At 41.5% G+C, this 22,925-nt stretch overlaps 1 protein-coding gene across 10 annotated transcripts in view; it reads right to left on the bottom strand.

Moving 5' to 3' along the window:
- Nucleotides 1-1,355: 1,355 nt before the first annotated feature.
- Nucleotides 1,356-22,925, bottom strand: part of PRKAG2 (protein kinase AMP-activated non-catalytic subunit gamma 2) — a 393,593-nt gene continuing 372,023 nt past the window's right edge. For 5 of the 10 annotated variants that reach the window (XM_034759959.1, XM_034759960.1, XM_034759969.1 and 2 more), the window contains 5 exons: nucleotides 15,688-15,853; nucleotides 15,246-15,283; nucleotides 13,423-13,569; nucleotides 7,478-7,612; nucleotides 1,356-4,065 (listed from right to left, as the gene is read on the bottom strand). In XM_034759959.1, coding sequence (XP_034615850.1) covers nucleotides 3,997-4,065; nucleotides 7,478-7,612; nucleotides 13,423-13,569; nucleotides 15,246-15,283; nucleotides 15,688-15,853 — 555 coding nt within the window. In that variant the 3' untranslated portion in view covers nucleotides 1,356-3,996. Of the gene's footprint in view, nucleotides 4,066-7,477; nucleotides 7,613-9,245; nucleotides 9,300-9,801; nucleotides 9,934-13,422; nucleotides 13,570-15,245; nucleotides 15,284-15,687; nucleotides 15,854-22,925 lie in introns of those variants that run through there. The other 5 variants (XM_034759961.1, XM_034759962.1, XM_034759964.1 and 2 more) reach the window with 3 other exon arrangements.

Genomic DNA, 22,925 nt, shown 5'->3' on the forward strand with positions numbered 1-22,925 from the left:
TCCAGCAGTTGATTCTCTCTGAGGTGATATCTCCCTGGAAATGGAGGGGCCTGATGGAGGAGGGGATTCTGAATCCAGAAAAGTGAAAATGTCCTGTGGGGCGTCAACAGATTCAGATCTCCCAACTGTGGCAGAGGTTCTGCTAGTCTGGGCTATCAGACCCTGGGGTGGTATCCAAAGTTGGCAGTGATCATACTTCGTACCGACAGACCCTAGGGTTTGGGCAGAGCTGGGGATGATGGTACTGAGGGAACAGAGTCCAGTACTGATGGAGCCCAATGTTTATGGCCTTTCTTGTCATGCCTCTGGGACTTAGGATGTCCTAAGTCCTCATGGGTGAAGCTGGTAGGCTTGCCTACAGTCAAGTCTGACTTCTTTGAAGTGAACTTAGAGGAAGACTTACTCTCATGCTTATGAGAGTGCTTCTAAGCTTCCTGGCAAGTTAAGGGTCAACTACAAGGAACAAAAACTGAGTAATGGCCAGCTCTGTTCTTTGAAGGAATGCTCCTGTTCAGTATCTAGTTCTTGATCCCACCCCTATGATTTTGGCTACCTATGGAATAAAGACCAACTTGACCGATAAAGGATAATTTTAAAATGAAAAATTCTTTATAGATAAATCAGAAAATTAAAATAGATAATGTGGCACACAGGTGATATGGCCCCAAGGAAAGGGAGGGAGTGATTTTTACATCTGCAAGGACAGAAGCACTTGTCTATTTGAGAAAAAGAGCTGAATTTCAGATGGAGATGCACTCTTTCAAATATAAGATAGGTCTGTGAGGGAGGAGTTGTGCTGCATGACATAAGTGATCACAGATGGGATGTGGAGAATCTCTAGAATCCAATAACAATGGGATAAACTTCCACGTAGAATCTCAAGAAGAAAGGATTGAGAAGAGACTAGACTCCACTACTTTCTTCCGCAGACCTTGCCCCGCACTTTCCTCATTATTCAAGGACTGAATTTGAATTGCATTTACAGTATATTACATAATTAAAATGTTAGCTCTAGCTACCATCATTTTTAAATCAATGTGATTTTGCCTATTTATAATGTCAATTTAACTATTAGCAGGGCCTGCTGTGGGAGGTGGGGAAATTACAAGTGGAGGCAGACAGAATTTGCTTAGGGTTGTGAAGGCCTTGGTTTTGAAAGTATGATTTGCATAGTAAGTTCATAGTACTGAAAATTAATGCGACTCTGCATGTCTAACTGGCATTTTATTTCACAAACTAAGCTATTTCAAGTTTTGTAACAGACATTTCATTTCACTTGATTGTATTAAAAAAACTCCTTACATTCATGTTTTTTTAAACACACAAAAACAAACATTTGAATGCATTTCATTTTGTGGTATAAGAGCAATGCTTTACATGTTTATTTTACAGCTGTTCAATTATTTTGATGTAGATTACTCAAATTCAACACTTTACCAAATGCAGTACATAGGCCATACATATTATTTACAGCATACGACAGTAAGAACTCGTGTGTCTTAAAACAGATAATGCTGTATTGGGAACAGTACATATTGGGAATAGTACAGCAGTCTGTACACCACCTGTATTTGTGATAAATATTTTCCCAGTGGTATGTAACAGGGTTGTAGTCCTTTTATCAGAGGGTCTTACAATGTGTTTGTGTGCTCAGCAATGCCCAAATAAAAAGTGGGAGAAAAGGGTACTGTTCCAGACTTAGGACCCAATTCAGCAAACACTAACTTTAAGCGCACACTTCGGTGCTTTGATGAATCAGTAGCAAAAACCTCAGCCTCCTTTTGTGGGTCTCTCACTCCTTTATGAATTTAGAGCATTTTGGTTTTAATTATTATGCAATAATTCAGATAATTCTTTTTCTTAAAGACTTAGACCAGATTGTGATTCTCCCTATGACAGGAGGGAGTTCAGCCAATATAATTAATTCTCAAGTCACTAAACTTCTGCTTTAATCAGTCTCCCTTACCACATCAATTGAATAACATTTTCGTCCCTTCTTCGGCAGAACGGTGGGCTTACACATACACACCACCAATAAAACAGACCGTGTTGAACACATACATTATGCAAGTGCTCTCTAAAAAAAGGGACAATGTTGAGGTCTTAACTTTGAAGAAGTTGCAAAGAAAAAAAAATTCTACCACACTGCCACAGGAGCAAAAAACAAGAGCCACCCCATTCAGTTTTATTTTTCTCTCTCCACCAACATTATTCCCAGAGCTTGGACAATGGTATTTATGATGGGGATGATGAACTCTATATGCTGAGGTTATTGTTAAACCAAAGCAACCATTTAAACTTCAGCACCATTCCAACTACATGGGAAAGAGTCAATTTTTATCTAGTCAGAAAGGAAAAGTTTTTAGAGAAAGACCCTTTATAACTTTTCAGAGGGGATAAGCAAGGGAGAGAAAAAAATCAGTGAAGAATTTTTTTGACCGTGTACTATGTGAATGTGTTGAGATTTTATACTGAAAAAACGTCTGAGGTGCTATTAAAAAAGGAGTTGTCAATAGTAGACCCAAACTTTAGGTTTATAGAAAGCAAGTTTTGACAAGACAGGTTTTTCATTTTTTTTTTTTTTTTTTTAAAAACAAGTCATTAATGTAGTTTAAGTTTAATTTAAACATTTCCCATCCTGTGCCGGGAATTAGAGAGTGACAAATCAATCCATTTTCATTGTCCTATCTGGGAGAAATGGAGAAACACCATTCATTCAGTTTTGATAGTGTAAGGTGTTATACAATAACCCAGGTAAAGACGTTTTCTTTTAAAGTAACAGTGTCCCTTTAATGTACAATTAGCCTGTAAAGAGGGAAGGGAGATAAGAGTGATTCAATGTCTTACATTATAACAAATATCTAGGTGGGAAAAAAAGGATGTAAGAAGCATGTAAAATCTGTACATGCAAAGATACCTGGCATTTTCAAAAACTGCTATAGTAAGGTTTGTTTAATTTCTTCCATCTGCAGAAGAAAGTCTACAATTATATAGTGTGATCTCTAAGCTTTACGGTGCATTTACATTAGCAAAAACCTTTCATCGCTCTTTGCATCTGTACGAAAACTGTATATCCATTATAATTTACAAAAAATCGTATCTGCAATCTTACAAACATGATTTAACATTTTAGTACACAGGAAAATATATAGCTCTCTGGCACTTAGTCTCCTCCACGGTACCTGTCTATTACAGTACAGAATAACACTTTTCAACATGTGCTTTTGAAAACCTTAGACTGAAGTAATGGGGGCTGATCTAGAAGCTACAGCTTCTGCAGCTCCCAAGTGTTAAAAAATGAGAAAAATCTGCCACTTTTTTGTATAACAATCAACAGTTTATTAATGGACATGGTGAAATTTTAGCTATCCACCAAAAATGTGTAAAAAATTGCCATGAAAGTAAAAATAAATAAAGCTGTTTTTAAATCAGTCTTGTTTTACATATCAGTTCAGAATGTAACATTAAAAACACGAAACCGTCATTAAAGTTTTAAAGTAATCTACTGATATTCAAATTACAACTTTTATGACAAATCTAATGAGAACTGAAACTGATTTGGTTTTAGGTTTAAAGACTTTCACATTCAAATAGTGTCTTGTTTAGCACAATACTTCCTCTGACAGTGATGGGCAACCGATGACATATTGCTGTATTTGACATAAGGCACTATGATATGAATATGCCATACACTTGCCTTATGTCAGATGTCTGTTGCTGACCAGTGACTTCTGTCAAATACGAATGAAACAGTTTCAGAATACAGTGCATTTTAATGAAGGACAGTCTTTCAGCAAACGTTTTGAAGACATTTTGAAATGCAAGCCTACATTTTTTAACATATAAGCTTTTTTGTCATGCTGCTTTTTTGCGACACCACTGGCGGAAAATACAGACATTACCCATCACTGAGTTTCAATACACATTCTCATAACCGTTCTTCTCGTTTCTATTGCAGTCAGTGTTCTTGAGGCAAACTTGACCCAGAAACTTTGTTCAAGTTCTCCTAGAAAGCTTTATACATTCACAGCAGTCACTCAGTTTCACTCTCCTTTTGTTTGGCACCTGTTCATAGAAAAAAAATTCAGACTTTTCAAAAAGTCAAACAGTACTTCAGAGTCATGGAAAGGCAGTTTGAAAAACACTGTTCTGGAGCATATTTGGGATATTGCAACACTGACTCACTATGTATGAGGCTCTTAAGTTAATAGTCAATACCATTCTTGAAGAAGACATGTTAATTTTAGTAATTAGGAACATGAGCAAAGCCAGAGGGGCTTTGTCTGTCTGTTTTTTTTTTTTTTTTTAAGAGGCGCCCCTCAGCATAGCAGCCAAGTGCCATAGAAGGCAAATCAACCACACAGTTGCTGAACCAATGGTGATGATTCTTCTAGGATGAGGTCAAGAACCATGGCACAAAAGACCCTTGGTCCTTTTTTTTTTTGGTCCTTGACGGCAGTCAAGTTCAGCACTAAAGCTCCCTCAAGGTGAAGACCCGCTTGAGACCGAGCCAAAGAGGATTCCCACACTATCTGTATTATGCTGGTGCGTCAGTTTACTTTAGCACAGAGGAAGAGCCTGATTAATGGGTGGTCCAACTGTCCTGGAAGAACAAGTGGTGACAGGGCTGGAAGACCATTCAGTATACTGGATTTCTTTTAGGCTCTTCACCACTACCTCTGCTTCTGGGTTGCAGCATCAAGCCCTTTCTCTCCTCTTCAGTTCCAGGCAGCCAGCTGGCCATGAGCTGAATGAGGATGAAGCTGCACTCAAAGTGAGCCCTATCACTGATCCCGGAGATGAGCACTCTTTAGCCAGCAACTTTAAGCCAATGGGTTGGGGAATGTTAGGGTATGTGCTGTATTTAGATTATTATTTTAGGTATCAGGGAGGTAAAATGTGTGAGGAAGCAAGATAGAGATTTGAAATCTAAGATCTCTGAGGGCCCATGAGGTTGCTAGAGCCACCCTGGAATGTTTGTTTGAAAGTCAGCAGTTGGAAGAGAACTGTTAGAGTTAAATGTGGAGACTTGCCAGCAGAAGGTGGTTTTATCCAGGTTTTCTGAAGTTACCAAGAAAGGTTTCTCCAGACTCCAGAGACTGGCCCATGAAGTATTAAAGATGTCTGGGCTGCTGAGGGGGCTGCAGTGAGACCAGACCGGGAGAACACAGGACTCCATGGCTTGAAAGACCAGTGAGCACTTCCAGATGATCAGTTCATTCATAGGTTTTAATTGTAAATAATACACTACAAGTTTGTTAATTCAATCTGGAGTGGAGCTGTGGTAATTTCTGTAGTGGCCTTCAACGAACACCTACCGGAGACCCTTGCTCCTTGAGACAACTGAGTCCTTCTAACAAGCGAACAGAGGAAGGGTTGCCCCAAGGTGAGAAGCTTGGTGGTGGCAGCAGATGGCCATAGGAAACCTGGGGTTGCGACAGCTGGACTTCAGTTGTGGAGAGAGATTGTGCACTATGTTAAATACCACAAGTTCTGCCCCGCCCACTTGTTTTTTTCCCTTACCTACAGCAACCACTATCTACCACTTAGAGGAGAAATCCTATAGTCTCTCCTCCTAACAGTCACACTTCCTTTCTCCATATATACATAGGCAGACACCACGACTGATCTCAAACTAAATTTAGCATTATCAATGCAAATGAAAAATTCCACTTGGGCTTATGGTTAGACACTTTCTTTTAAAGGGGCAGTATTAGATTAAATTTGGCCCAACATTCAGGAAACTTTTTGTGTTTAAACAAAAAAAATCTTGACTCAAATGTTTGTCTCTCTTCACCCCACCATTAAAATGGAATGAGGGTTTTTGCTTAAAACTTTGCAGCATTGTACTAACTGTAGAACCTAAAAGTGAAAACTTACTATAAAAAGTGAAACTGGCTATTGTTTTCCATTGCTTAAGCTGAGAGAAATACAAAACAGCATCAGCATAAATGGTGAGAGTTTTATAAAACTTCTGATTTATGTGACAGGGTACCTGTCAGTAGTTTTAATTAAGTATCCCACATTTTGATTCCATACTTCCTCCTCTCAAAACATAAGCCCCAGTTTTTTTCCTAGAAATGAGATATAGGAGCAGCAGCCTCCACAGCCAACAGCAATAGCATTCATGGAATGCTCTCTTCTACGCTCCATAAGCAAATTTTGACTAATGGTGAAAGCTAGTATAATACTTAAAATAAATCATCCAGATTCACCTTTCCTATAAACTTGAACATGGAGATTTAGTTGTTTTTTCTGCCAAAAATGGAAAGTACACTAGAAAATGTGTTTTAACAGTTATCGTATTTGACATCAAGACAATAAATATAATAGCAATATTTCTGGATTTGGTGATTTTTGCTATAAGCTGGGGACTTATCTGTTTGAAGTGACAGAGGAGGAGAAAGACCTGGGTGTATTGATTGATCTCAGGATGACAATGAGCTGCCAATGATGCAGCTGTGAAAAAGGCTAATACAATCTTAGGATGGCTCAGGCAAGATATTTCCAGCAGAGACAGGGAAGTATTCCAGATGAGATGTATAATGGTACTGTGTACAATTTGGGTCTCCCATATTTAAGAAAGATGAATTCAAACTGGAACAGGTGTAGAAAAGGGCTACTAAGATTATCAGAGTAATGGAAAACCTACCTTATGAGAGGAGACTCAAAGAGCTTGGCTTGTTTAGCCTAACCAAATGAAGGCTGAGGGGAGATACAATTGCTCTCTATAAATACATCAGAGGGATAAATACCAGGGAGGGAGAGGAGTTATTTAAGTTAAGCAACAGTGTGGACAGAAGAATGAATTGATATAAACATTCAACAAGTTTAGGCTTGAAATTAGACGAAGGTTTCTAACCATTGGAGGATTGAAGTTCTGGAAGCCTTCCAAGAGTAGCAGTAGAGGTAAAAAAAACCTAACTGGGTTCAAGACTGAGCTTGATAAGTTTATGGAGGGGATGGTATGATAAAACTGCTTACAATGGCATATAGCTGATGTGTGACTGCTAGCAGCAAATATCCCAAATGGTCAGTGATGGGACCCCCTAGAGGGGAGGGCTCTGAGTTACTATAGAGAATTCTTTCCCAGGTGTCTGGCTGTTGGATCTTGCTGAAATGCTCAGGGTCTAACTGATTGCCATATTTGGGGGCAGGAAAGAATCCCCACCACCCCCCAAGTCAGATTGGCAGAGACCCTGCAGCATGGAACACAGGGTCACTTGCAGGTTTAAACTAGTGTAAATGGTGGATTTTGTGTAATTTCAAGTCTTTAAATCATGATTTGAGGACTTCAATCACTCAGCTAAAGGTTATGGGTCTATTACAGGAGTGGGTGGGCAAGATTCCATGGCCTGCAATGTGCAGCTCAGACTAGAGGAACTTGATGGTTCCTTCGGACCTTAAAGTCTATAATAGACATCAGCAACAAATCAAGCAGACTAAGAACAGCATGCTATGCTATACCCTACTGTACCTGAAGGTTTATGAAAAGAGGACAGAAGGCAGCATCTATACCTGCTGGCGTGAGCACCAATGCTTGTAGAATGTCAGAGAGGGAGATGATACCCACAATGCTATCTGCTTCATTCACTACTACCAGACGATGAACCTGCAAGCAGGGAAAATACATTTTATTGGATAGGAATTTTATTTTTCTGATTGATAAATAATGGCAACAGTGAAACAAAGAGTCCTAAAATAAAGTGCATAAGGTGGGCAAATTTCCAGAATTAGAGGGAAGAAATTGTTCAGTCATCAGTTTCTTGACTAACATTTTAATATGGTGGTATCACAACATGCTTAAGCTATTTAAAGGAGCACACAGTTGTAATATTTGTGTGATATTGCAGCAAAAGGGACCCTTGTCAAGCGATATCAACCCAGAAATAATAATTTATTTATTTTTACAAAACCTAAGCCTTTAAGACTTAGCATAGCTCTGTTCTGAAAAGCAACTCTGAAGTGCCATTGTGAGTTTCAAATTTGAGTCAATAACCTCTGAATACATTGATATGAATTAGAGTACAATGATAAGAACTTGACTTTAAAGAGAGATTTTTCCAACTGACAGTCTCTGCCAACTCAACCTAGCATCTTATATTCACAAGCTGCGTCCTTGCATGTGCACCATCATCGGGAAGAGGAGATTGTGTATGTCAAATTCTGCAATCAGATTTATTCAAGCTCATCGTATTCAAGTTGTTTTCAGTGACACTTCTCTGTAATGGGATTAGACAGGTGAGACTGAGGGCCAAATCTGATTCTAAAATTGGAACCTGAATAACAATTCTGCTAATTTTGCATGAAGTCTGAACAGATTTCATGTCATACTGCAGAGATAACACAGCTAGGAGAGTGAAGTAGCAAAGATGGGTTGCTAGACCAAGTAGATACAACTCTGAATATCCAGAGATTTGTGAATAGCAAGGTGATATTTTTACAGTCACTTTTCAGAGTAGAATTTTAAGACCAACAGAAATGTTTCACATTTTTTTATCTATCTATCAGAAACAGAGTTTTCATCAACAAATATTCACCTTCTGAGTTTATAATCTAAACATTGCAGCATTCATCAGGACCAGAAAAATGAACCTAATCAGAAACAAAGTGAAGCTAACCAATCTAGTTTTGTTACAAGTTGAGAGCAATATTATTTACTTGTTGCATAAATAGTGAAAAGTTTGTTTAACAATTTCAGTTTGAATAATCGAATTTAACTGCAACATACAGTTATACTGATAAACTTCAAGAGTAAGAGTTGATCATCTACTTGAGTATAAAATGTAGATATCTAACAGCTAAATACTCTTGATCATTTATCTTACGGTTCAACATTTAACCATTTCTTCTTTTTTACTATCACTAAAAATCAGTTTTCTGTAAGACATCACTTTTTTTCATGGGAAAGATGTCCAAATGAGTAAAAATGTAAATAGTGAGATTACTGCTTCCAGCACAGTATTTCAATGAGAACTGGCATTAATCTCTCTCAAAGATGAGATTAGGGATGACAGATACAAGTGACAAGGGCAAAAAAAGAGTTGAAATGTGAACAACTTTCCTATTTCTTTTATTAACACCTTGGAACCCCCTTAGCGCTAGGCTATCAAATTTCTCAGATACTAGTAAGTGCAAAGAAGAAACCTCATCACCCTCACCAAGGGGATAACAGCATGAAAGCAGCATCTCTGGTTTGATTAAAGTAATGGTACGTTAATTTAGGACTGAGGTTAACTACATACCAGTCAGGATACCTTAGAGCTCCTCTTCTCTTGTATTTGAACAGTCATACCCACCTGATACAAATGGGGAACACAGGAAAGAAATAGAAAGAAAAGGGGGAAAATTCTGTTTTTATATTTTTTTTCTTCTAATGAAATTGTGCTGGTGATACTTTAGACACGGATATTAGTTTTCTGTATATTACGCACATTTAATCACTTGGTCATCTTTCTCACATTGTGTCGTGAGTTCCATTAAGAAAAATTATTAGTATATGAATTAAACACTTAATACCAGTATGATTAAGCATTCTTGTTTAGCAACCAAAAAGATCAATTTATTACACACCTGGAATTTTTATAGTAAAAGTAAGTGTTTTACACACAAGACACAAACTATTTTGTGCCAATGGGCAGCTTCTAACTTCACTGGGGAACAGGGCCAGATTTCTAGAATATTTGTGGGCCTCTATATAAAGCTGACTCATTGAGAAATATTTTATATTTGTGTATTTATAGTGTATCCATTTATATAGAAAAATTTCATTTGTTATACAATGTGCACAAAAATACATACAGTTTTTCCTATTAGATGTTAAGTGAATGTTTGAAGTTGTGTGAATTGAACTATACTGCAGCTATCAAGTGGCAAGTCTCAAGAAGCAGGTTCCTCTTGTAAAAGTCATTTTCCTTCTCAGGGAGCTGTCACCTGGTAAAACAAAGGTTAACGAGGAAGGGTCAGGCAGGCAGGCCAAGATGGGCCACATCCTTGTGTGACATGCTGTCCAAATCACTCCCTTTGTATTTCTGCACTAATGGTTGGCTTATTTTTTCTGAAGAGTTCTTTGGAGGATCCAGACATTCCATAAAGCTTGTGAGCAAAAGTGAGTCCATTGAGGAACACAGTGTAATTCTTACAGACTGAGGGAGGATAAGTATGGCCTTACCAGGCTCAGCTTGCACTCCTAAGGGAAGGAATCTTTTTTCAAACGGTTGGAATGGATTTAAGACCTCTAAAGATATTAATAGAAAGTTAGACATAATGTGGGTCATTCTAAACACACTGTAGCACAAACTGCAAGCTTTAGTGGGCACAGAAAAAGCCAGAGGATATAGAACTGTCTGTTGATACAGTTCTAATGGAATGCTGAGGAATAGGACTGACAATCTTGGGAATTAACTCAAATTAAATAAATGCAAGATTGGGGTCCCTGAAGATGCAACATCTTGGATGCAGAAACTGAAATAATATGTTTTAAATGACTCATGAAGATGACTGAAATGGGTCATTTTGATTTTTCTGAAATGGGCTTGATAGGTGGACACCCCTCTCTTGCTCCCTTATATGAAGTCTACTGATACTGGAGAAGGAAGACAGAGGATAATCACACCAAAACATTGGTAGATACAGCTATAGGTGAAACTGATTTAGACTTCATAATGTCTGCTTCTCTGGTCAGTCAGGGAACATCACATGGCAGAATCAGTAGGAACCAGATGTATAGAATAACTAAACATGATCAGGGATGCATGATGCAGTAATGTTAATGTTATGTATTTGTCATTTGAATTTACATATATCTTTATGCTTTTAGCATGCTTGAACTCTTATTTGTTGTTTAAGTTTGCCTCATTGTAAATGCATCTCATAACCAGGGGCGCTGGAAACCTGTGTGAAAGGTTTCCATGCTTAAAAGCAACAAAGAGTCCTGTGGCACCTTATAGAATAACAGACATATTGGAGCATAAGCTTTCATGGGTGAATACCCACTTCGTCCCCATGCTTAAAAGACATCCAAGATTCAAAAAATCTGCCAGGATGGTTTCCACAGCATTTAAAGATTTAATTTAGAAAGCTAAGTTTGTAGTCCTCCTCTCTTTTTGTAAAGATAACCTTTTAAAACAAACAAAAAAGCGGTACAATCTTCCTGAGTCTAGAGACATACTAAAACAGCTGTAAGATGTATACTGCTCCATCCATCTCAATGTAGTGGTTATTCTGCAGTTTATAAACAATTTAAAAATCACTGTTAACTCTTTCACTTATACTTGTCATATGATCTGGACAGTGAATTAATCTGAAAGGACATTCCACAAAAGTTTTAAAAGATGCCAATAATATTCTATCATATTTCTTCCCCATCCGGTCAGCAAAGGGTGACCAATTTCCCAGTAGTCTTAATTTCTGGGAGTACCCTAATCTACCAACAGATTATACTGAAACTTTGGTTAAGACCCAATTACAGTGTGATCACTAGCCATCTGGTCAGCCAGCTTCTCCACAACTTTTAGTTCCTAATAACCCCAGTGCCTTCCACACACTGTATCTCAGATTCACAGATTCCAAGGTCAGAAGGGCCCACTGTGATCATCTACACTGACCTCCTATATAACACAGGTCATAGAACTTCCTCAAAATTCCTAGAGTTAGATGTTTTTCTAAAAGATCTATCTCGATTTAAAAACTGCTAGTGATGGAGAATCCACCACAACCCCCAGTAAAGTGCCCCAATGGTTAATTACCCTCATTGTTAAAAACTTGTGCCTTATTTCCAGTCTGATTTTGACTTCTAGCCATTGTATCAGGTTATGCCTTTCTCTGCTAGACTGAAGAGCCCATTATCAAAGATTTGTTTCCCATGTAGATACTTATACACTGTGATGAAGTCACCCCTTAACCTTCTCTTTATTAAGATAAATAGGTTGAATTTCTTCACTATAAAGAAATGTTTTCTAACCCTTTAATCATTCCCCTGGCTCTACTCTGAACTCCCTCCCCCCCAGTTTATCAACATCCTTCTCAAACTATGGACACCAGAACTGGAGACAGTATTCCAGCAGTGGTCACACCAGAGCCAGGATACAGGGGTAAAATGACCTCTGCTCCTACTTGAGATTCACATTTATGCATCCCAGGATCACATAAGCTCTTCTGGTCACAACATTGCACAGGGAGCTCATGTTCAGATGATTATTCACCCTGACCCCCAAATGTTTTACAGAGTCCCACATCCTGTAAGTCTGGCCTATATTCTTTGTTAATAGATGTACACATTTAGCCATGTTAAAATGCATATTGCTTACTTGTGCCCAGCTTATCAAGCAATCCAGATCAGTGACCTGGTTCTCTTCATTATTTACCACTCCTCCAATCTGTGTCATCAGTAAACTTAATTAGAGATTATTTTGTTTTCTTCCAGGTCATTGATAAAAATGCTAGATAGCATGGGGCCAGAACCAATCCCTACAAGGCCCCACGAAAAACACCTAGTCAGTGATTCCCTGTTTACAGTTACATTTTGAGACTAATCAGCCAATTTTTAAATCAATTTAATGTATACTATATTAATTTTGTATTATTTAGTTTCTTAATCAAAATGTCATGTGATACCAAATCAAATGCCTTACAGAAATCTGAGCATATTACGTCAACACTATTATCTTTATCAGCCAAGCTGGGAATCTCATGAAAAAAAAAAATCAAGTTAGTGTGAAGGGATTTATTTTCCATAAACCCATGTTGATTGGCATTAATTATATTACCTTCCTTTAATTGACTATATTATTCAGCTTTAATTATTATTATAATATAATATAATATAATATATATACAAATATAATTAGCTTACAGCTACACAAAAAAGTATGCCATCTTTGCACAGGCCCTCACTCACTCTAATCATGGTTTTGATCCTAAGGTTACTTCTGAAAAATATGACATGCACTCTCAAACATAGCTTGTCAGCTGCAAAGCGTTAGGCATCCACAGTGCAGTTTGCAGGACTGTGCATTTGTTGCCAAGTATGTTCCAAAAGCAGCATTTCTCTTGAATAACATTATTTGAGAAAGATTCTTCCATTGTCCACTGATATCAAATAGAAAACATAGTAGTGGGGCTAAGCGGAGATACAAGCTACAAAAAATATCTTGCAATTCCCCCATCACCTGCCAAGTCCTCAACGAAGTCATACTGATTTCACCAAAATCACCTGCAAATTACCAGTGCCCCCATTGATAAATCTAGTAAATCAACACTTTGATATCTACACATGCTAATGTAAGTAGTAACATCTGCAGTGAACCATCAACGTTGCTTTGTGTTATTTTACTGGACTTCGATGAAAGGATGCTTCTGCACTATTTGGTACCCTTGTTGTCTTATTGCTTTAAAATACTGAAGTGAACAAAGTAATCTCACCTCAGCCTTCACTATTCTATCAACAATGGTCTCCAGTGTTTCCAGCTTACTGCACTTCACAACACCTTCAAAATACTGAGAACGGTGCTGGAGAGCTTGCGTTACTGTGATATCTAGATTATTATAGGTTTTTTCAGCAGCCAGGTTCTGAAAAATAAATTAAGAGGAATCATTATTAGCCTTCACAAGAGACAAGGAGGTATTTGTCATCAAACTATCATTGCAAATATCAAGTTACATTTTTGGTGTAAATTGATGGCTATTCCGCTTCATATATTAAGTAAAGTATATCAAAGTCCTTCAGCTTATAAACACAGCCAAGTAAGCACTTCTGTTAAACACCCCAAAGAGACTTGACAACAATTAATACACAACTGTTCACCAGGCCAATGAAGAACTTCCTTTGCTGAATGATCTTTGGGTAGGAGGTTCAATGCTGCTCCATCTACTTTTGTACAAGGAGTAGAAAATTTGAAGGTCAACTGAAATTCTAGAGATTTAAGAGACATCAGCAATAAAGAGAAACTTGGCTACCTTACTTGTAGTTCGTTCTTCTCATGAAGGAGCATATCCACTGCTATGAGCATTACTCATGAGTTAGACCTGCTTAGTGTGCTACAATGGGGGCATCTTAGGCTTCATCCCCATACCCACCATCTTCTTCCCTGCTTGAGCTCAGACTCCCACTGCTAGACTGTTCTGGCACTGCAATCTGACACCAAAAGGTAACTTCCAAAGCTGGAACTACGTGAACTAGATAAAACACATCACCAGTATCACTACTGAAGTGCGAGGGTTAAAAGTATTATAGATAACATCTACAGTCTGGATCAGGACTACTTTCATATTCAGAGTTTTGCCCAGGCCACTGGATGCCCTCTCTTATGAGAAAAGTTACAGGTAAGGAACTTAACTGTTTTCCCCTTTCATAACGAGGTATCCACTGGTTTGGCTATTACTCATGGGCATTACAAACTGCACATTTGTTTACTCCCGCTCCCTACTGTTCCCTGTCCCCTCCCTCTCCCCTCACTCCCACATCCTCCTCCCCCAGCCCTATCCCACCCCATTCTGTTCCTGCCACCCCACCTCGCCCTGCCCCACCGCAGGCACTCACTGTTGTACAGAAAACAGGATAGCTCCCAACATACAGAAGGGGAGCACAACCAGCACTAGGACCCAGGAAGCGGCATCCAGCTGCAGGGTCAGCAGCAGCCAGCCAAATGGCACCCTTCTTCAGCTGGGCAGCTTTGCACTCGCAGAAATGGGATGGCAGTGCCCCTGCACACCTCACCTCTGTTTGGGGGTGTAATATGCCCCCAAACTATGCCTATGAGAGTCCCCAGCTCCCACTTCCCTGCACATCTTCCCTTTGCTTCCCCATCATTTTCTGTGGGGAAGTAAATAAATCTGCAGGGGAACATGAATTCTGCATGTGCGCAGTGGCAGAATTCCCCCAGGTGTAAAAATCCAGTCATATGAAACTCCCAGCAACCTGTAGAGGAAATCCTCACTCAAACTCTCTGAAAGAGTCAGGCTCTGGTGCAGCAGTAGTCAAGAAGAGGATGTCTGAACTCAGGGGAGGGATGAAACCTATACGTCCTCTTTTGTGGTGCCATGAGTAATGTAGACCACCAGATGCACATGTATACGAAACACTAATAAGCCAGAAAAAATATTGTGCAAAGTGAATGAAAGTGGTGTTTTAGCCAGTTCATCAAATTAAAAGTTAAGGAATAAGTTATAGCTGAAGCAAACAATTGAAGGACTACAATTTCAAAAGACACACTTTAAAACATTTACAAAATTTAAAAGATACTTACTATTACATCAAATTTGGAATAAATATCTACAACTTTTCCTAAAAATAATAAAAAAAGAAGTTAGTAAACTGTTTTAAAAACAAAATAAAAAAGTTAATTTCCTTGCATCCTAGTTTCATTAATTACCTTATAATTACAAGGAAAAAATTCAAATCAAGAATGAAAAAAACTTTTGACATGTTACAGTGAACATCTGGCTAACTGAACAGGGGGGTGATATAATAAGATCTTCTAAGCCTGCTAACTTGGATTTTTCATTTGCTTATTTCTTGTATCTCAAATTATATTCTATCCCCTCCTCACCCTTGTTGTTTAATGAGCTGGATGGTATAAAGACAGATTTAGGACTGGTTTCAGCAGACATAATTGTACAAAATAGCGAATTAAAACTAAACACGCTATCACTCTCCCTTACTATATTCTTGTACAGCTTAATACATACCTGACTCATCTACAACTGGTAATGCAGATATCCTTCTGTCTACAAATATGTTCAAGGCTTTAATAATAGGAGTGTCTGGATGTATAAAGGCAATGTTGTGATAAGTTCCTATCCCAAGTTCATCCAGGTTCTTCTTCATAAAGGCAGGCTTTGGCATTTCTGACACCTAGGAGAGTTAAAAATACATTCATGCACAAATCATGGTGGATTCTCCATCACTGACAATTTTAAAATCAAGATTAGGTGTTTTTCTAAAAGATATACTCTAGGAATGATTTTGGGTACGTTCGGTGTTATACAGGAGCTCAGACTAGATGATCAGAAGGGTCCCTTCTGGCCTAGAAATCTATGAATCTGTGGGTTTACAATGCAGTTTTCTTCTTCAAGTGCTTGCACATGTCCATTCCAATGTAGGTGTGTGCATGCCCCGAAAACAGCTGCTGGAATTTTTCCCCATAGTGGTATCTGGCAGGTCAGCTCTGATGCCCCCTGGTGCCGTGCACTCATAGTGCCAGTAGAAAGGGCCTTGATGATGCTATGCCCCCTCAGTTCTTTGTTACCACCCATGACAGTTGATGGAACTGCTCTGGTTGCTTCAGCAAACGTCACAATGGTTTTTGCTATTTTCTAGTGTAAATAGTAAATCAGTTTCTTTTGTAGCTAGTCAGTTTTTTTTCTGTTACATTAGTGTTGGACCCTTCCCTGATCAGTTAGTGTAGTCTGTCCATCTCCAGGTGCTGTGGCATGCCTGGGTCACCGGGCTTCAAGCCCAGTGCTTCCTGTGGCAAGTCAATGCCCTTGAGCAACCCGCACTTGAGCTGTCTCAAGTGCTTGGAAGAGGCTCAGAGAAGGACTGCTGCCAGATCTATAAGGACTTCAAATCCTGCACAAAAAAGGCCCGGGAAGTGAGACTGAAGGGCTTTCTCATGGAGGCAGTTCTGAGACCTGCTTGGAACTGAGTTGCTCGGACTCGGTGCCAAGTACCTCGGTGTCGGTGTAAAGCATTCCTGGTGCCTAAGAAGAAAAACAAGAAGCAGCCAGAGAGAGGTCGATCCCCAGCACAGAAGTCAGTCAGACATGGGGACTGGGATACATTGAGATCCGTGCTGGGACATTCTTCCACCTCGGCACCAGCAACTCTGGTACCTATGCAGGTTCCACTGAATTTAGAGGCACCGACCTCAGGCAGGCAACGTGGCTCCAGTATGTTTATGGTGCCATCAATTCTTGAAATGTTCGCAGCAGCCAGGGACCTCCTTTTGTGGCCAGTGCCTCCATCTCTGGCAATGCTGGAATCGGTGTTGCCAGTGCCATTGAGTGGCAGGGAACCATCTTCCTCCAGCCACCACCTGACTCCTTGACAGTCTCATCAGAGGCTTCACCACTGCCCACCACCATCTCCAGCACCAACAGGGTCTGCATCGCCCTTGTTGCCTCACCAGGACTCGTCGTCGGAAGTGGGATCATACTCATCTCGCCCTCGCAGTCACCCATGCTACTCCCTGAGGCACTCCTACTCCACTATTGCCCCAAATGCAGGGATGACACCGAGTGCGTGCAATGGCCCTTCTGGAATCCATGGGGGTTCCCCTCCGGCCCAGGGCTCTTTCTAAAGGCGCTCCTACTTGGTGGCCTCTGAGAACAGAGGACCACTGGTACCTCGCCAAGAGACTCCCAATCTGGACTTCGGTACTTAACTTCAAGAGGAGGTGCCACAGGTCCTGGGCAAAACACAAAGAGAGGTGGAGGCCCCCAGCCAGTGCTGGCTTCCTCTTCCTCCTCCCCAGATGAGGCTATGGTGACAGCTAGTGTGTTTCCTCCCCAGGCTGACCACAAGGCTCAAAGTGAGTGGCCTCAAAACTGGATATCATGATAGCTGCGGGCCCATCGAGGGTGACCCTGCCACTCACTGAGGCTTTCATGGACCCAGTCAAGGTGCTATGGCAGACCCCTGTGTCCCTTCCTCCCATGGCAGAGTGTACAGAGTGGAAGTATTTCATGCCAACCAAGGGTTATGAGTTCTTATACTCATACCCCGCTCCAGGATCCCTGGTAGTTTCAGCTGCTAATGAAGAGATAACTAAGGCCAGTTGGGAGCAATGCCTAAAGCGAAGGATCCCAAAAAGCTACACTTATTTGGCAGAAAGGTCTATACTACAGGAGAGCTGCAACTTCACATAGCAAACCAACAGGCACTACTGGGCTGCTACGGCTTTAATATGTGGTATGCCATGCAAAAGTTTAAAGACCTGCTTCCTCAAGAAGCCAGACAGTTCTCCTCGCTGGTCGAAGAAGGAAAAACAGTATAAAGGGCCTCCTTACAGGCAGCCGTGGCTGACTCTGCAGCCAGATCCATGGCCTTAGCTGTAACTGTGCACAGGAGCTCATGGTTACAGTCATCTGGATTTACTCAGGAGGTTCAGCAAACCTTCCAGGATCACCCCTTTGAAGGGTCCTCACTCTTCTTGGAGCAAAGTGACGCTAAACTTCAAGGGCTTAAGGATACCAGGGCAACCTTGAAGTCCCCGAGGTTGCATATCCCAGCAGCTTCTAGGAAACATTACAGGTCCCAACAGGCTGGCTGGTACTTCGCCCTGCCAGCCCAGCAGGACACGCAGAGGAGAAAGAACAGGGGGGTTAGGCATAGACCTCCGCCAGCTTTCACCTTGGGTCCAATGAAAGACACCACCAGGAACTTGGGGAGCGTGAAGCACTCCTTTTGATGCTTGGGGAGCTTGAAGCACTCCTTCTGATGGAACATCCCAGTTCCCATGATATCGGATCCAGTTACCCCGCCCTCCCATTTTGGACTGCCCCATCCCATTTCTTCAGAGCCTGAGCCCGCACTACTTCGTACTGCTGGGTGCTGAGCATGGTAGAAGTGAGATACACCCTCCAGCTTGTGTCTACCTCACCTTCCCACCCTCCCTCTCTGCCCCTCTTCAGGGACCCATCTCATGAGCAACTATTGGTACAAGAAGTCCAGTCCCTCCTTTGGGTGGGAGCTGTAGAAGAGATTCCATAAAACTTAAAAGGAAAGGGGTTCTACTCCTGTTATTTCCTGATTCCAAAAGCCAAGGATGGTCTCAGACCTATTCTAGACCTGCACTGTCTCAACCACTACCTCAAGAACTTCAAGTTCTGGATGGTCTCCCTTGCTTCCATCATTCCTCTCTGGATCCAGGGGATTGGTATGCCACCCTCAATTTAAAAGATACATACTTTCACATATCGATTTTCCGAGGCCACAGAAGGATTCTCAAATTAATCGTAAACTAGGTACATTACCAGTTCGCAGTGCTTGCATTCAACCTGTCAGCTGCTCCACCACGTGTCTTCACCAAATGCATGGCAGTGGTAGCTGCCTTCCTGAGGAAAGGGGGAGTACATGTCTTCCCGTATCTAGACGACTGACTTGTCAAAGGTCAGTCCAGGGCTCAGGTGGAATCCAACATCTACCTCATCCAAACATCCTTCCAGGCCCTAGGCCTGCTAATAAACACACAAAAGTCCATCCTCATCCCACTACAGGATAGAGTTCATCTGGGCAGTTCTCAACTCCATTCAGGCCAGAGCCTTGCTCCTGGGAGATTGGTTTGGGGAGATCACAACCCTGATAAAGATCCCTCAAGGCCCACCTGGTTACAACCAGCGCAGAGCTGGGCCACATAGCATCGTGCAACACGCAAGGCTGCGTCTCAGACCTCTTTAAGTATGGCTGGCCATGGTGTACTTGCCTGTCCATCACCATCTAGATTCTATTCTCACCGTACCTTCTTGAGTCCTCGTCTCCCTGGTGTGGTGGCTGGACCATCATGTGGTCTGTGCAGGTGTACCCTTTTCTCAGTCCCAACTTTCGATGTTGTTGGTCTCAGACATGTTGTTGCTGGGCAAGAGAACCCACCTGAGGTCCCTCAGGACTCTAGGCCTCTGGTCCCCAAAAGAACTCTCTCTCCATATCAACATCAGAGAGCTTAGGGTGTTCCACCTAGCCTGCTAGGTGTTCCTGCCTCACATTGCGAACAAGGTAGTTTTGGTTGTCACAGACAACATGACAGCCATTTTCTACATCAACAGACAAGGTGCAGCGTGCTCTTCCCCTCTGTGTCAGGAAGCAATTCATTTGTGGGAGTTCTGCATAGTGCATTCAATCCATCTTGAGGCTTCTCACCTCATGGAAGCGCAGAACCAGCTGGTGGATCGCCTCATCAGGGCTTTCTCCTCTCACTACGAATGATCCCTCCAGCCGGATGTCACGAGGGTCATTTTCCAACCATGGGGGACTCCCCAGATAGACCTGTTCACTACCCGAATAAAAAGGAAATGCCACCAGTTCTGCTCCCTGCAAGGCCACAGCCTGGGTTCTCTCAGACACTTTCTTGCTACTGTGGACAGATCACCTATACCTTTCTTCCTATTCTGCTAGTGCACAAGGGTCTGATGAAGGCCAAACAGGACTGGGACCTGGCCATTCTCATAGCACCTGCATGGCTCAGACAACACTGGCTTGCCACCTTGTCAGGCCTCTCAATAAAGGACCCACTCCTGCTTCCTTTGTATCCGTATCTGATCTCCCAAGACCACGGTCGGCTGCTCCATCCGAACCTCAGCTCCTTCTATTTGATGGCCTGGAAGTGCCGCAGCTGAATCCGGAGGAGCAGGTATGCCTGGGGAAGGTCCATAAGGTCCTACTAGGCAGTAGGAAGCCCTCCACCAGGATGACTTATGTTGCAAATTGGAAGCTATTCTTCATCTGGTCTTCCCAGCATGGAGGTCTGCCCTTGCGTTCCTCTTTGCAGCTTATTTTGAGTACTTATTACATTTGAAACAACAAGGTTTGGATATTTCTATAGTCAAGGTCCACCTTGCACTGATTTTGGCCTCCCATCCCCCCAATTGACAACTGGTCTACCTTCTCTCATGAGATAGTTATGTGTTTCCTTACAGAGAGGTTGTACCCCCAGGTTCGGGATCCCATTCCTCCCTGGGACCTAAACCTCATCTTATCAAGACTTATGGGTTCCCTGTTTGAGCCACTGGCAATGTGCTTGTTAGTTCACCTCTCCTGGAAAGTGGCCTTTTTAGTTGCCATCACCTCGGTCAGATGGATTTTATATATGTGTGCCCTCATGTCACAGCCCCTGTATATGATTTTCTTTAAGGATAAGGTGCGGCTGCACCCAGCTTTCCTCCTGAAAGCGGTTTCACAGTTTCACTGCAGTTAACCAATCTTTCTACCGGTGTTCTTCCCGAAACCACATTTGAACAGGAGCAACGTCTACAGTCTCTAGATGTTAGATGGGCCCTGTTCTATATACAAAGGACCAAGCTGTTCCGTAGATCTGCTCAACTATTCATAGTGGTAGCAGAGTCTCCCTATCTCCGCTCAGAGAATCTTGTCCTGGATCACATTGTGTATTCGCACAAGTTATGACAGGTGGGCGTTCTGCTTCCAGCCAACCTGACCGCTCATTCCACAAGATCGCAGGCCTCCTTGGCTGCTTTCCTAGCACAAGTCCCTATTCTGGACATCTGCAGGGTGACAATCTGGTCATTCATGACACATTCTTGACTCACTATGGCAGGAGTTCTTAAACTTCATTGCGCCATGACCCCCTTCTGGAAAAAAAAAATTACTACATGACCCCAGGAGGGGGGACTGAAGCCTAAGGGTACATCTACACTTACCGGAGAGTCCAGCGGCAGGCAATCGATGTTCTGGGATTGATCCCGGAAGTGCTCGCTGTCGACGCCAGTACTCCAGCTCAGCGAGAGGAGTACGCGGCATCGACGGAGGAGCCTCCCTGCCATGTCTGGACCCGCGGTAAATTCGGACTAAGGTACCGTATTTTCCGGTGTATAAGACGACTGGGCGTATAAGACGACCCCCAACTTTTCCAGTTAAAATACAGAGTTTGGGATATACTCGCCGTATAAGACTACCCCTCTTCCAACGCACACCAAAAAAAAATTTAAAAAACATCAGATTTGATTTCAATATGGTAATTTTAATTCAAATACTTATGACATGCAGGTACTTAGCAGGAAAACTGTCACTTATAAACATAAGGCTGTTTGTCATCAAACATGTAAACATAAAACAGTGCAAGTGGATTAAACTTTTCCTAATTCACTCTAAAGCTGAAAGGAAGGATAAGACAATAAACCCATGGGAGCTGCCATGCTGTTTGTTTTCTAAGCTGTCAACCAAACTGGAACTGATGATGATAGGAGGAAGATAACAAACAAGAGAGAGAAAGCAAGTGCCGGGCAAGTCCCTGGCGAGTTAGCAACGCCCATCATAACTGCAAGCTACGGTATTTTTACAGGTTTTGCTGGCGTGACAGTTTCCCTTTAAAAGCCTTCAAAATCCTCCTGTTCGTCATCTGATATCATAAGTACATCAATGACATCTTGTGATACATTTGTAAGGCAGTCATCGTATGGATCGAATTCCGTATCAGATGGTGTGGTCTCCGCTTCGGCTTCCTCTTCATCTTGCCACAAGTAGTCGTCCTCCATACCATCTAATGAATTTGATATGCCACACTTCTTGAAAGACTTGATTACTGTTTCTGCATCAATATCATTCCAGGCTTTTATGACAAACTTGCACAAAACATCCAACTGTGGAGCATGCACGTTTCCTCCTTTTGTGAATGACTTTTCGCCGCTAACCATCCATTCATTCCACTGTTCTTGAATGCGATCTTTAAATGGCTTGTTTAGGCACACATCCAGTGGCTGTACCAACGATGTCAATCCTGCAGGAATAACTGCCGCATCTGTGTTTAGTCTTGCAAGCATTTGCTTGGTGCTGGGAGTTAAATGAGCCCTGAACATATCCCACACCAGTAGACTACATTTTTGAATAAGTCCACCTGGTCGCCTGCTCCATACATTATCAAGCCATAGCTTTACCCCTTCTTCATCCATCCAGCCTTTTTCATTCACATGTACAAAACAACCAACAGGGAACTTGAATTTCGGCATTGTTTTTCTTTTAAAAATAATCATTGGTCTCAGTTTGGCGCCATCAGCTGTGCATCCTAGTACCACTGTAAAACTGGACTTCTCATGTCCTGTTGTTTTAATTAAAATTGTTTTTTCACCTTTTTGATGGACAGTTTTATTTCCAACCATATCAAAATTCATTGGAGTTTCATCCATATTTCCAATACTACTTAATGCATAGCCATGTTTAGTGCGCTGTTGTATTACGTATCGATGGAAAATAT

Source organism: Trachemys scripta, chromosome 2 (assembly GCF_013100865.1).
Source record: "Trachemys scripta elegans isolate TJP31775 chromosome 2, CAS_Tse_1.0, whole genome shotgun sequence".
In the NCBI taxonomy this organism is placed as follows: domain Eukaryota; kingdom Metazoa; phylum Chordata; order Testudines; family Emydidae; genus Trachemys; species Trachemys scripta.